The sequence below is a fragment of the Lolium perenne genome, chromosome 3 (assembly GCF_019359855.2).
Source record: "Lolium perenne isolate Kyuss_39 chromosome 3, Kyuss_2.0, whole genome shotgun sequence".
Lineage (NCBI taxonomy): Eukaryota > Viridiplantae > Streptophyta > Magnoliopsida > Poales > Poaceae > Lolium > Lolium perenne.
The window spans coordinates 267,507,174-267,522,629 of NC_067246.2; the positions used below are offsets into that span (position 1 = coordinate 267,507,174).

The 15,456-nt window shown below is 44.8% G+C and overlaps 1 protein-coding gene across 1 annotated transcript; it reads right to left on the reverse strand.

Annotated features, from left to right (window-relative positions):
- Positions 1 to 12,552: 12,552 nt before the first annotated feature.
- LOC127344042 (uncharacterized) lies at positions 12,553 to 15,193 on the reverse strand. The gene is made up of 4 exons (XM_051370265.2): positions 15,046 to 15,193; positions 14,859 to 14,942; positions 13,495 to 14,673; positions 12,553 to 12,730 (listed from the first exon to the last, which is right to left on the reverse strand). Exons 2-4 carry the CDS (start codon positions 14,885 to 14,887, stop codon positions 12,712 to 12,714), a joined length of 1,227 nt encoding a protein of 408 aa, XP_051226225.1. The 5' UTR covers positions 14,888 to 14,942; positions 15,046 to 15,193; the 3' UTR covers positions 12,553 to 12,711.
- Between the last annotated feature and the right edge of the window lie 263 nt (positions 15,194 to 15,456).

Sequence of the window (15,456 nt, forward strand, 5' to 3'; positions counted from 1 at the left end):
CCGGCCGGTTGATTAGCTTTAACGCATGCATGAGTTGATAGAAAGATTCCGCAGTGGTTGCTGGTACTAGCGACAACACAAAAATCACAAACGGCAGCTGTGTAGTGGCCGTTAGTCAGAAGCGGAATCCAACGGTGGTAGACTAGATCCAACGGTGATGAATGCATGCTCACGTACCCACCTGATCACCAAATCCACTCTCTTATCATATAGCATACGCATTGTCATCAAAGTTATTATTTTGAACAACAACTCGCTGCATAAGGGGTAGGTAAGAGCATCTCCACCGGCAGCCCCCAAATAGGCGCCGGCACCTCCGTTTGGGGGACGCCGACACAACATTGTAATATCCCAGGAAATGAGGTTACAAAAATAGAGGAAACAGATGTGTGCATTGCATTCATGCATAGAAAATCTGGGGAATTTTCGCGCTTTAAAGTAAAATAGTCACAGTAACTGAAGTTTCACTTGATCTTGGTGGAATTGACGTAGCTCATCAAGTCAAGCGCTATAAACCTCAATGTGACTTTGTTAAAACCTTGTTTTGGGTATAGATAATTTGATCTAAGGGGTTAGATCAAATGGAACTAATAATCAACACAACAACACTTTATTTAATGATCAATTGCTTGATCTTATAAAAAATATAATATGGTAATCCTTGTCATAACACATGAACACCAATTCAATTGCTAAACAAGTAACAATAAAATGGAGAAACCATTCTTGACTTATATTTTCCATGTCTTAAACTAATCCTTGATCCTACCATGAACCTCATGGTATTCATTCTATTTCAATCTTGGAAACAAGACAAGGAGATCAACTCTAGAAGTATATATTCTTCTCTATTACATATTATTATACATCAAACCTAGGGAGGTGAGAGTTCTATGTTATTTAGAAGAGAAGCAATGACAAACTTTGAGCTAAACCTTGGATATGCATCCATGTATTCAAATCATCATCCTTAAGAGAAACCCCAGGGTATTATTCAAGACAAACCCTAGAGGGAGATAACCATTTATGTTAAACATAGATATTGATGATCACATCAACCTCTATGGAGCCTAACCTTAGGTTAGCATTGAAGTTCTTCCCAAATGAGAGAGACCATTCATACCAATTTAACAATAAAGAACAACCATTGAACTAAAGTATTAGGAGATAAACCATTTCATCTTGGAGTGATAAAATAACCAAATATAAAATGGAATACTATCAGATCCATGAATTGAAATACAATATAATCTATTGAGACAACCATAGTAGGTCCATCCAAGAAAGTATAATAGAAGTACTACACCCTAGATGATCAAGTTAATATTTGATCTTAGAAGTGAGAAAACCATTCCATGAGAGATAACTTAGGAAGCCAAACATTGATCATTATAAATTGAGTGATGATCATAAACCCTAATTATTTGAGGTAAGATATTAAGAACAAGTTGATCATGCTCAAACCATGATCATGCTCTTGAGGTATGTGAGGATAAGTTAAATCCTAATAGGTTTAGTAGATGTTATTCACCACATGAAATCATAGGGAGGTAACTAGTAAGCAACCATAGGCTTATATCCCAACCTTAACTTGTGAATCACTTGGTGTTCATAAGTAGAATCCTACCACATCTACATCCCACTTATTCTTCACTTAAGAAACATAATAAAACCTTAGAGTTAAATTTTATACTTTATGTGGTGAGAAACCATTCATCCATATAACCAAAGTTAACTATAGAAAAGAATCATAACTACTTTAGTTACTTTAATAATAGATTAAGGATATAAAAGAAGTCTGTAGGAATAAGACAGAATCAATTCTCAGATCCTTAACCACTAAATGAGAACCATAATAATTAAAATAAGTAACCATCTTATTTTGGTTAAAGAAGATTAAACCCTAGCTAGCAAACACAATATGGTGTTATCTCAATTCTACAACCCAGAATTATATCTCAAACCTAGTTGTGAATCACTTGGGTGATTACAATTATAAAATAAGACCATATTTGATAATTAAACCATGTATGGTGATCAACCACTTATCACTATAACTAAGACCAAACCATGATAAGAGTAGAATCACTCTAGGTATTTCAAGGTGTCATTAAATATAATTCTAGAGCTAACCTTGAAATAGGGTTATATTAAACCTTACAAGGTCTTAATAAATGAGTGTTCACATAAAATAATAGGCAAGTGACAACATTCTCAAATAAGAGGTCAAGTCCTTAGAGATATTTTAGCACATGAAATCATGCCACTAAATCACTTTCTTATTCGAAATCCATAAATCAGTATTACTTTGAGATTATTTCTTGCAAGATGAAACCAAATAAAACTCTATATATTAGTAAGTAAGAAAATTATCACTGGAAAACAATTTGAATATTTACAAAGATAATATTCAAATTCATGTCCATATGGGTAATTAAATTCAAGTTCCAATAATAATAACTAAACCAATGTTATAATACCATAATAACATTCTAATACACCACTATAGTATCTGCAATACATTGGACTATTCCTTGTATGACTCAAATAAGCAAGACCTGCAAAATACAAAAGAATTCAAATTTGATTCAAAACAGAATTATAAAACAGAAAATAAGAAAGAAAAAGAAAATAGAAAGAAATAAAGAAAAGGCGAGAAAAACTCACCTGGACCTTACCTGGCCGCAGCAGCCCACCATCACAGCCCAACAGCAGCCCAAGCCCAACCCAGCAGCCGGAGCCAGCACAGCCCAGTACCTCTTCGTGAAATATCTGCGAGGGAGGAGTCGTCCTCATCTCCTTCCTCCGCATGGGCGCCAGCACGAAGCCGTGCTTGGCTTTCCCTCGGCGTTGGCGACCTCCCCTTGCTCGGCGTCGTGAAGAGGCGCATTTCATCGCCATATAAAAGCTCCACGACGAGCCCTAGCCTCGATTTCTTCCTCTTTTGCCCAATTTCTTCTCGGAGGGAAACCCTAGCTCGCCCGGTCACTTCCTATCGCGGTTGATTGGAGCCTCCTCAAGCCTCGACGCGACCACCATCAGCACCGCCGTGGTCGACTTGCTCTTCCTGCAAGAGGAATCGGACCGCCGTGCTCGGAATCGCCGTCAACGAGCTCGTCTTCCCCGACACCGACACCGATGAATTCCGGCGATGCCGACCACCATTGACCTCGCCGTCAAGCTCGGCGTGCTCCTGGTGAGCCATTGACCCTCCTAGCATGCATAGCCCGCTTGATTGTGTTCCCTAGCTTCGCCGCATCACTCACCCGCGAGCTCTGCTGCTCGGTCCCGCCGCCGGCCAAGCTCCAACGACCATCTGGTGGCGGCGCTACCACCACTAGCATCCCCTCGTTGTCCTCGTTCCAACGCAACTGCGCACAATCTCGCGGGACACCGGTAACGCCGGCGACCATCGACAGCTGGCCGTCAGCCAACCCTTCCCCTGCCACCTCGACGCCACGGTGGCGCCTGACGTGGACCACTGGCCCACTAGCCAGTGGCTGTGGGTACATTAGCCGGGTAGGTTTAGTAATTTCATTTAAATTTAATTCCAGAAAATTGCTGCAACTTCAAATAATTCTAGTAAATTCATATAAGCTCAGAAAATTAAATATAAGATATCAAAATTCTCACAAAAGTGAACTCTATCCAATAAAAATATAAAATGAAATTTTTTATTTTTAATAAAAATTCAATTATTTAATACTTGTTATTTAAGCCTTTTATTTTAATTCTTAATGCTATAAAATTCAATAATTAGAAAAACTTTCCAAATTAAATAAAAACTAGTCAATAAATAAAGAAAACATTAAAACTAATATTCTTTATTTATTAATTTGATAAATCCTTAATAGAGGGATTAAAACCTGATTAATAATTACCTTAATTATTAATTCATTAAAAATAATAAAAAGTCCCAATCCAATATTATTTCTATTTCAAAGTTATTAATAACTTCAACTTTATAATGAAGTTATTAATCATAGAACTATATGGTAATTAGGAAACCCTAAATGATAATACAACCTTAGTATTTCATGTGATTCCAAAAAACCCTAATTCATTCAGGAACCTAGGTCCACTATTTCATGTGAAACTTAATTTGTTTCTAAACCTAAACCCTAGGTTAGAACATGTGATCATGATACTTTCCTAGTTTCGTAGCAACTAAACAAATGCCATGTCTTCATAAAATAATAGAGAACCATCTCTAATACATTGGTATTACATGTGTTCATGCCTAGATGATCAAATAGGACCAACCCTAATTCCTATCCTTAGAGGCAACAACCTTAATTATCCATATTTAGCATCACACCCTTGTGATGAACCATAATAGCAACCATGCCCAATAATTGTGCATCATACACCATACACACTAAACCCTACTAGTGTTAGATACTTACGAACCAACTTATTTAGGAACCAATTGTTCATTACCTAGCGAAACCACTAGTAAACCCTAGACCACCTCAACTCTAATTGATATACTTCTTGTTAATTAAGTAATATGTTCTTCAAAAGTTATTCTTTTGAAGTAAATAAAGAATCATCATCAACCCTGCTTATAAGAACCTATAAACCCTAGCTAGCAATCATCAGCAAGATAAATCAACCTTGATAGCAACCATGTATAATTAATTGCTTAGGATGCCTAGGCTTAACTCAACCTTACAAAACCTAGGTGTCGATGAATCCAACATTGTTGGGATCCATCTAATCCTTACTCCAGAAACCAATTGGAACCATAGAAAACCATAGAACCCCACAGACCTAATTATCATACTTATTCTTTATTAAAGCACATGTTCTTCAAAAGTTATTCCTTTGAATTATATAATAAGTAATCATCAACCATGCACTATAGGACTTAAAATTAACAACTGCTCTTTACTTATTATACAACTACTATTCCTTGGTATGTATGATTGTTACTATGTATTCTAACACTTACTTATGATTCTAAGACAACAAAAACCTAATAAGAACCTTGTTTGTGAATCACTCTAAAAGTGCAACACACCCTGAACTAATTATTACCACTCACTAATCCTAAATCATCGGGGTTAGGTCACACTTAGAGCGATTGCATCTCATACTTATGCATTATTGCATCCTTGCCAATCTTTTAAACATCGTCCTTACCGGACAATGATGCTATTTCAGAATTTGGAGTTATTGCGTATCGAAGACCTTGCCTGCATAATCTTGCAGTCAAGAAAGGCAAGTTCATCACTTGCTCATGTAATTTGAGTATTTTTACCAAATTACTTGCAAAGTACTATGTTTATCACTATTGCATAAAAAGCAAAACCACTATTTTCATAACTATGAATATGACTAAGTGGTGGGCAATGGAACCATGGATTGTGTTGATATGGTGGAGGTTCCATTGCAAGGGTTTATATCCATCTAGGATTAAACAATAAATGTCGTCCAGTGATTCTTGTGCCATAAAAAACCGTGTTAACCATAAGATCTGGAGTGGGACGGAATAGTCAATCGTATTTCCACCTCTTGTACATCAACGGACGCGCTTTACCGTAGACACTTGTATTCCAAGGGGGCAAGCGGTAGGCTGGGGAAGCCATAAGTTCCTCACGGCATTGTCCGTAGACACTTGTCGCCCGAGGAGCAGGCGGTAGGCTGGGGAAGCCATAAGTTCCCCACGGTATTGCGCTCTATGAGGGGTTGCATCTAACGGCGAAGGAGTTTGGTTCGATCCCAGACTGTCATCGTGGTCGGGGGCCATCCTTAATTGGTATAAGTACACCGACGAGGACCCAGGGTCGGGGATGCAATAAAGGGTGGGTGTGCGAGGTAGCAGAGGAATATGATTGGCTATGACCTTATACCGGGCATCACACCAAAGGAAGTGTGGACAAGAACTAGACTCGGTTGGCACCAAGGTTAAGATCTCTTATGGGTAAAGCAACACACCTCTGCAGAGTGTAATGAATCCTGACCCGTCACTCCCTGTTCCGGGTTTTGGAACTGCGAACGCTGTCGGAAAGGAACTCCATGAAGTTCTAGTAAACCGGTGAAGGCTGACAGACATAGTTCTTCTGAATAAAAGTAACCTTTTCAAGAAATGATTATGAAAACCTGCATTGGTATTAGACTTTCTGGTCTAATGCTGTAGCTAGTGCATTAAACACCTCTTTCCTATAATGAACTTGTTGAGTACGCTCGTACTCATCCCACTCTTAAATTCCTTGCTTAGATATGGAGGCATCGAAGGAGGATCTACAGTGCAACTCGAAGACCGAGGAATCAACAATTACTTCAAGGGACAGGAACCTGACAGAAGAGTCAAACACCACATCCAACAAGGATAAAACCTAGCTTAGCAATAGAAAGGAACTAGTTTCCTAAACCTAGCTCCTATTTAGCTAGAATCTATTCATAGCCTCTATAGCTAGTTAAACACTCTACAAATAGAGTTCGTGATAAGACTAGACTATGAGTCGTTCTTCTAGAGTTATTTGCAATTTTACCTCATTGTAAAGTAGGAGGCTGTGATGATATTATGTAACAGAGTCTGTGTGTAATTCTATAGACATGCATTGGACCCGCATATGTTTCTGTTCTACCACTCTGAGCGATATAATACTAGTGGAACAATGTTTCATTGGTGTTATATCAGACTTGCATACTACACCATGCAGTGGTATGCCGGGTGACCACAAACATCCTCCATTTGGGGGAGCTACTCCCACACCGGCGCCCCTCATACGACAGCCCCAATAGATAATTTGAATTTGAAAACTCAAACACAAGCATAGAAATTCGAATAAGTTTATGAATATGAAGTTTGGTCCAACACACGGCCACCAAATTCGAATAGGTTTTGGAATAAGAAGTTTGGGCCAACACATGGCCACCAGATCGCCGTCTCCGGCGCAAAAAAAGGGCTTCCAAGCCAGATGATCACATGAAGGAGGTCACGGACGGCTCAACCTCGACGACTTCCTCATCGGCGGTCGGCGGTAGCTCCATCGCTGCAACAGGATCCACGATCGCCGGGGGAGGCATGAACGTGGACGGTGCCGGGGGAGACATGAACATGGACAGTGCCTGGGTAGACATGAACGTGGACGGTGCTGGGGGAGACGCCGACGCAGCTCGCGCCGCCATCACCTCTTGGCCGATGCGCTCGCGGTACATCTCGTGCCACGCCCGCGCCAACGGGTCCATCTTGTCCATGTCGGCCATCAAGATCTTCGATTCTTGAGACATTTTGGCCAACGATAGATGCGTCGCTTCGTTGGTGGCCTTCATGGCAGCGGCGTGAGCTTCCATCTTCGTCGCCTCCAACTTCTCCCTCTCCAACGCGATCTTCATGTCTTGCTTGTCGAGGATTGCCTTCCACACGACGGCGGCCCTATCCGACACTTCCTTGTTCTCAACCGAGAATGAATTGATCATCTTCTCGAGGGAGGCGTCCACGGCTACCAATAATGGCGCCGCATTCCTCTCGGCCTTGGCCCTCTTGTTGCCAATGGGGCGCCCGATGGAGACGCCGGCTGGATCGACTGGCCCATCTTCCCCGTCCTTCAATAGAGTGTGGAGGTCGTCCCATTTGTTGCAACCTTGGAGCTTGTTGTAGCAATGCATGAAGGGGAAGTCTTTGTCCTCGTGTTGGTGCTTGTACATTTCGAGAGCATTGAGCATCTAGCAATATATGATGCATAATAAGATGGTTCATCAATTCATATGTAACAACATGGATCATCATTTCATATGTAACAATAAGGAGATCATCAATTCATATGTAAGAATAAGGATTCATCAATTCATATGTAACAACATGGATTATCAATTCATATGTAACAATAAGGATCATCAATTCATATGTAAGAAGATAGGCGTAGATCATACCCAATCCACCATCATCTTGCCGCTCTCCTTCCGGTTCTTAATCTTCTCATAGTAGCCATGGAACTTGCTACACGATCCCTTGATCAAGTTCCAACGGTGAGAGAGGGCGCCCTCGTTCCGGTTCATCTCTATGGTGGCGTAATCACCATAGTTCTTCTTCTCGTTGAAGCAATCAAGAATGCGTTTGTAGTACTTGCCCCTGGTTTGGTTTGCGCCGGTGATGGGGCAAAAGCTCACTTGCTTCCACGCCTCGATGAGGAATTCATCCTCCAAGGACCTCCACCTCGGACCCCTGCGCGTCCTCCTCATGCTCGCGCCGGTCTCGGCGTCGATCAGCTCCTCCTGGACTTCCTCCTCACCTTCGTCCTCGTCGGTCTCTTCTTTGTAGTCATCGATCGGGGGTTCATAGGCATGGCCGCGTATGATACCGTTCAGGATCTCCTCCTCGTCGGCAATCTACGCATAAAGTTACAAACTTTCAGTCACCGTCGGTGTCGACGATGCACACAACACATAAAAAGTAAGGAAACGCACCTCGTCCTGGCCCATGGACACGCCGGACGCGCTGCCGGACACCTGGTGGGTGTGCCTACCGTCGTCGGGGAAGAGGTGGCGGGGAAGGCCAGTGCCGTCCGTCACGTGGCCCTCGGTGCGGCGCAGGTCAGGAGAATCGTTCAGGTTGGGGATGCGGAAGGCGCCGCTGCCCCGAGCCGTTGAATCCGCGAGAACGGCGCGTTTTTTGTCGACGGCCATGTCACTATCCCCGAACTCGGGGGAGTAGCGGGTGCGGCCGTCCATCTGCGACAGCCGCATCTGCGAGATCGACGGCGCGTCCGCGGTGTACCCCTCGTAGTAACTCAACGACGATGGGGAGCTCGAGATGTTGTTGAGGCCGCCGCCCCAGCTCAGGCACGCTTCCGTAGATGCCGCCGCTTTCTTTGCGTCGAGGGCGGCGATGCGGCGCCTCCTGCGGTCGGCCGTGATGAGGGAGCGGTGTTCCATCTCTTTGTCCCAATCCTCCTGTGACATGGTCGCCGGCTTCTCCTTCGGCGCGACGGTGCGCGTCTTCGGCGGCGCCTTCGTCGGCGGCTTCGCTGCCACCGTAGTCTTTCTCTTCGGTGCCATGGTGCGGCGGCGAGGGTTTTTCGGGTTGGAGGCTGGATGGGAGATGGAGCGGCTGGCGGGAGAAATGAGCGGCGTAGGGGACGGGGTTTTGGGGAGAAGATGTATATTTTGTCGGCGTGTGGCTGACAGGCGGCTCCCACGCCCAGAATTTTCAGCCTCGCGAGACGCCGGCGCGCCCAATTCGCACCCTTAGCGAAGGACCGACACGGGGTTGTCGGCGCTTCTATTGGGCTCGAAAAAGCATCGACGCCGTTTGGAACGCGCCGGTGCAAGCTTATTTTCATTTCTGGCCCCTAAATTGCTATTGGGAGCGCCGGTGGAGATGCTGTAAAGAAGATACGGTCCACGTGCTCAGTCTGGCCACATAACGCATAGGTCCCATCAGAGGGTCCCTGTCTCTTTTGAAGTTGATCATCGGTTGGAAAGTGCCCTTTTGCTAATTGCCAAAGAAATATCTTCATCTTCAGCGGGATGGGCAGCCCCCATAGATCAGTTGCATGGGCCACCTCCCTGGTTAAGCTTTAGGTGAAGAGAGTAAGCCGAGAAGACGCCCGACGGTTGACCAGGACACAACTGTCGCTCTTCAAGGAGGGTGCAACCCATCGCGTCCCCTGAACCATCTCCAAAACCGCGGCGGATCGAGCGTTCGTGGGAGTATTTTGTTCGTGTCGCGTTTGGGGGACGTCGCTCCTCAGTCGCGCCCCAAACGCCGTCCCTAAACATTAAGGGTTTTTTAAAACACAACTATTTATTAAATATGACATACAAATAAATATGTTTGCGGAGATTCTTTTCAAATTAAAATACAATAAACAGTAAAACAACAAATAAATAGGGCTAGATTAATGTGTGGCATTTTCTTTGATCATCCACAAATGCTGAACAAGATCAGCTTTAAGTTGATCGTGAACATTGTTATCACGGATCTCTGCATGCATGGCTAGGAAATCACCAAAATCTGCAGGCAACTCATGATCAACCTCCGCAAGAGGGCATTGACACTCATACGGACCAACATGTGACCTAGCCTGATTCTTGCGGTCATCCTCGATGATCATGTTGTGCATGATCACACAAGCCTGCATCATCCCACATTTGGTCGTGAGACCAGCTTAGAGCAGGGTACCGAAAAATTGCAAATTGAGCTTGAAGCACACCAAATGTCTGCTCGACATCCTTCCTGCAAGCCTCCTGTCGTGTAGCAAAGTGGGAATTCTTCTGACCTGATGGATTCGAGATTGTTTTGACAAAAGTGGCTCATTCTGGACACATAACATCGGCTAAATAATAGCCTTTGGTATATTGCTGACCATTGATCTCATAGTTGCATGGTGGAGCATGCTCTTCCACTAGTCTGCTGAACACCGGAGACTGCTGCAACACGTTGATGTCATTGTGTCATTCGGCCATGCCAAAGAAAGAATGCCAAATCCAGAGGTCATAATCTACCACAGCTTCAAGCACCACACTGCAATATCCATGACGTCCTCTGTATATACCTTGCCAACCAAACGGTCGGTTCTTCCACGCCGGCCCAGTGCATGCAATCGATCCTTCCAAGCATTTCAGGAAATCCTCTAGCAGCATTTTGTGCCATGATCCTTGCAATCTCTTCCTCAGTTGGCCCTCTCAAATAGTATTTGCCAAACTTTCTCACCACAACTCGGCAAAACTTGTACATGCACTCAATGACAGTAGACTCACTCATGCAAAGGTAGTCGTCCTGTGTATCGGTAGGTGCTCCGTATGCAAGCATCCTCATGGGTCATGGCGGCGTGCACTTCTCAAGTGCAAAATGTTCATTGCCTTGATCAGAGCCTTTAAGCCTTTTAGAAGCAAGCATTTCCGCAGCTTCTATTTTTCCTAAAGCTAATGAACCGAATGGAAGAGACTCACTTTGAATAAATAATAACGAGAACCTGACATCGCCTACAGCGTCGTGCTTGAGCTTGAAGTAGGGGTCGAACTCTCGAATGCCGTGGAGGATATTCACGAACAGACCCTTGCTCATCCTATACCGGCAACGAAAATTGTTGGCATGTGTTGCGTTATCTGCGAAGTAGTCGTTGTGCAGCATGGTATGCCCCTCCATCCTCTGCGGGGCTTCGACTTCTTTCTCCCCGGCCTTGATCCTCCACGGCGCGGCCTCTTCCTTTTCTCTGCCTCAGCGTTAAGCACATCTTGGAGGGCCCCGATGATCAGCAAATGCTCCCGGAGGTCGTCGTCGAAGGCTTGCTCGTCCTCCAGCAGTAGGGCAATCATCTCGTCGTCGCTATCCATGTCTGAAGCAAGATCAATGGTTAAAATTGCGCCGCAGCAGATGACGCAACGAACAGCGCCCAATCGCGCGTACCTAGCAAGTCGTCAAGCACCTTGTGTGCGCGGAGGTGGGGCGGATTTGGCACCGCTCTCTGGGACGCGCAGGCGAGGCAGCGGCAGCGGGACAACCGGCGAGAGTGCCAGCCGCGACGACGGTGCCGACTCTCAAAAGAGATTAGTCGTCGAAGCGGCCGACAAATCCAGCGGCGACGGAGGGGTGGGAGGCGCGAGAGGGAAGGAGCGAAGAGAAAAAAGACGAGAACCAACGGTTAATGGAAATAGTCACCGATATGTGGAAGCCTGCCTCTCTTTTCGGTGCGTCCGGCGTCCCCGGTGTGTCCCCTGTGGGACGGGGACGGCCTCAGGGCGCCGGACAAAAACGGCTTTGGAGGACGCCATTGGAGATGCTCTCAAGCTCAGCATTTCAACTGGATCCACATGTATCTCCTCTCCAAACTGCGGCGGAATCTGATTTGCCAGGCAGCACTTTGATGTGCCTGCACAACAAGAGCTTGAGGCTCACTTTGATGTGCCTGCACAACAAGAGCTTGAGGCTCTAGTGAAATTTGGGAAAGCCTAGGATAGCGCACTGCTAAAGGGCCCTCTCCAATCCACCAATCTGTCCAAAATCGAATGCGGTTCCGTCCCCCAACTTGAAGTGCTCTCCCAGTTTGAAATACTCCTTAATCTTATGAATGATGTGCCAAAAGGGCGAACCCCTTGCTGGAGTCAAGGAGAAAATGTCAGCAGCTCTAGGATATTTAGCCCTAATGATTCTGAGCCAAAGACAATTCTCCGGCAGCTTCATTAGCTTTGTATTCATGATGCCTAAGCCACCCTAATAAAGAATACTGATGCATGTTCTTCCATTTAGCAGATCCTAGGCTGTGGTATCAAACAATTGCGCTCCAGCTAGATTATAGATTATCAGTGCCTATACAAAAGTTTGTGTCAAACAAGTACATCTTCAAGATTATCTACCCTGGCAGTCGATGTGGAGTAGACAAACTGTGGACTGAAAGTAGCGCCTTCTGACTATCACATTAGAGCTACAGATATCGCTAACTTAAACTGATTAAGCAATAGTGAACACCAAAGACCGATTCTGCAAATAGCGTGGAAAACAGTCAACAGCAGCCAAGACTACGACATAGGGTGGATCACCAGAGATAACTACTAAACAGGCATGCATACAGTCGAGTTCATGAAACGAAAAGTGGTCACATATGGTCATGATATATAGGACTTATATTTATCATAAGAGTACCTGGTCCGGTTACATGGTATCATAATTATCCAGTACAAGTGACAGTGAACACAATTATAAGTAACTGGTACTTAGAAAACACAGCTCTCTGCCCTTCCTTGATGGCGCCCAAACTTTCACTAACCATCCGAAAGCTTCCTGTTTCAGAGAAATCAGAGGAAGGATTAGGATTGGGATAACTGAGCATCAGAATATATTTGCCATGCTACTTTCAGAGTAAAAATATCAGATGGATTAGCAAGTGGCTGGTAGAATGGTAGACAAATGTTATGTGTGCTCAGAAATCAAAATGAAAATTTTGATCCAGCAATATAACTTTCGCAAACAAAAGATATAGCCTTAATTTTTTCAAAATGCTACAGCAGTACATATTAAATGGCTTTCATATTGTAATTTGTATTCCAGTAAAATAAAGCTTTGATCATGCAAGAAGTGCCACACAAACTCAAATTAATTTGTATTCCAATATATATTATAATTCACGATTAACTTGTGTTTGAGAAATAAATTGATATCCACGAGGCACCATTCAGAAAATAAGTATTAAGTATTTCATACATAGATTCAGGCTCAAGAGTTCAAAGGCAGACAACAGAAAGTTACACCATGATTATATTGTATAGGAAGCCAAAATTCCACACATGGGTTTGCGATAATATTTCAAGACAAGAAATATACAGTGGGTGACACCATAATAATACTAAGAGTGCATCTATGGGCACAATTTGTAGTTTGCACTAGTAGTTCAGAAGACAGTGATACAACAGTATAAGAGGGGTCCATGCTAAAAGCAATAAGCAAGTAAATTTTCAGCACCACTACAAATTGCTTTTATGAGACCATATAAAGCATAGACCAAGTTCAGGAAGCATGTTGTCTGGTGCTAACATCAAAAGGCAAACCTGGCAGGGTCGTCCTTGATGGCAGGGAATGTGGGAGGCCAAATCATCATGAAAGGATGGATAGAACTAGCCCATGTATCAAGCCTCGTGTTCTTATACACTTTACACATTGTCCTGCACTTAATATCCAAGTAGAATATGCAGTGGCACATCTGTAAGAATACAAACTGGCCATTGTCTCCCACTTGCGTTATCAGCACATTATAAGCGCGCTCATTCTCAAGAATATGACCTGCTTTCCCCAAAGTATCAAGCATCTCACGTAAACAAATGGTATCAACCAGGAACCAATTGTCCCCCTTGTGGAGCCAGACGGCTAGTTGCAACTTCTCGACGTGGATGAGATATACACTGGAAGCATCATCTGCCCGTGAGAACATACTCAAAAAGTTCCGATACTTCACTCCTGGTGGGAGCTGAATTGTGGAGAAACTTGAGGTCGTCAAATCCCAGACTATAATGTTGTCACCACTGGCGGTCGGCACATAAATTTTGTTGTCGACGAGCAGAGCATTTGAGCCAAAATGCTCACCATGGAGGCATGAGGCCGAGGTATGCATGCGCCAGGCTCCATCTTGCAACATATATACTTGCGCCGTAGACTTTCCTGCTAGCATATACAAGTAGGACAATCCGCTCCCTTCTTCTTTGGAGAACACTGCAATGAATTTGTAGTAATTATGGTCCAGGGCGGGGGGTAGTGGCCGGATGATTTGGATGACTTTCTCAGCACATAGTGGGCGGTGCACGCCATGTGTCCTTTTTGCTCCGCTGCGGCGCTTGGTGAAGATGCTGCCGTTCCGGCAATGCAAGATCATGTGGGCGCGGAAGTTGTACCTCTCTAAGCGGCGAATGACAGCGGTGAGCTCTGGGGGTTGAGGCAGCATCGGGACAAAGCGTGGAGCATGTAGCTGCCCATTCAAAACCGACCGCTCGGTTATGTAGTAGCCAAGGAGGCGGGGTGGGTGGAGCTTGCGGAAATGGCTTAAGAACTTGGGGTCGGAGGCAAGCCCGAGCCAGCGCTTGCAGACAAGGGCTGCACGGACGAGGGTGGTGGGGAAGCCAACACGGACGATGATCTCCCTGAGGAGGTTGTCGTCATCGAGAACCTTGGCTACGGTGGCCGCCTGCGCCAGGGAATGCCCTAGTGCGTCGACATCCACACGTGGTCTCTTCTCCCTGGAAAACGGCAACAAATGTAAATGTACATCACTGCGGTGGAGTAATTGCAAAACAGCGAACCATCCATAATCCAGCACAACAATAGACGAACAAATTGTGCGAAATGGAATGTGGGGGGAAGAACAGAAAGAGATGGACAGACTTGACAAATCTGAGCAAAGAGATGGGAAATTAGATCTTACAGTTGGGTAGTCTCCTCGGCGGCATCCATCGTCTAATTCCCCTCCTGATCTGAGCTCTCGCTGAGCACTGCCGCGGTGCCGCCACTACAAGTAAATGCAGATATTACTTAAGGAGAAAATCTTGCTAGGGTTTCCCACGAGGGATGGAATACGAAGGTGGGAGAGAACCGGAAGGAGAAGAGCTTACATCAGACAAATCAGAGGAGGTGGAGGAGAAGCCGTCGATCGCCGCCGCCGTGGCGGCTCAGGACCTCAGGTGCCGGCGCCGCTCCTTCCTTCCGGTTGAGCGGCGTGGTGTCGAGCCGAGACGTGCTAAGGTGTGTCGCCTACTCGGCTTCCAGACAATGAATGCCCAGGCCCGCCCAGCCCAACTGAACATCTGCTGAGGCCCAACACAATTGACATAGCAGTAAGAAAACACCCTGGCCCGTGAAGGATTCTGGCCGTGAAAACAAACTATTTTTGACATGAGAACGAAGAAACTATTAACTGGTGAATTCGCTCAAAAAAAAAAACTGGTTAATGGTGATGACTGATGAATTGAGTGGAGTATTTGGTCGTTATAAAAGGATTGGAGCCAATAAACATGAAGCATTAC

Excerpts from the sequence above, each read along its gene's own strand:
- LOC127344042 (XM_051370265.2), bottom strand. The coding sequence starts at position 14,887 with ATGGATGCCGCCGAGGAGACTACCCAACT. Across the intron at positions 14,674-14,858 it reads GCCGAGGAGACTACCCAACT|GGAGAAGAGACCACGTGTGG; the intron begins GTAAGATCTAAT and ends GCCGTTTTCCAG.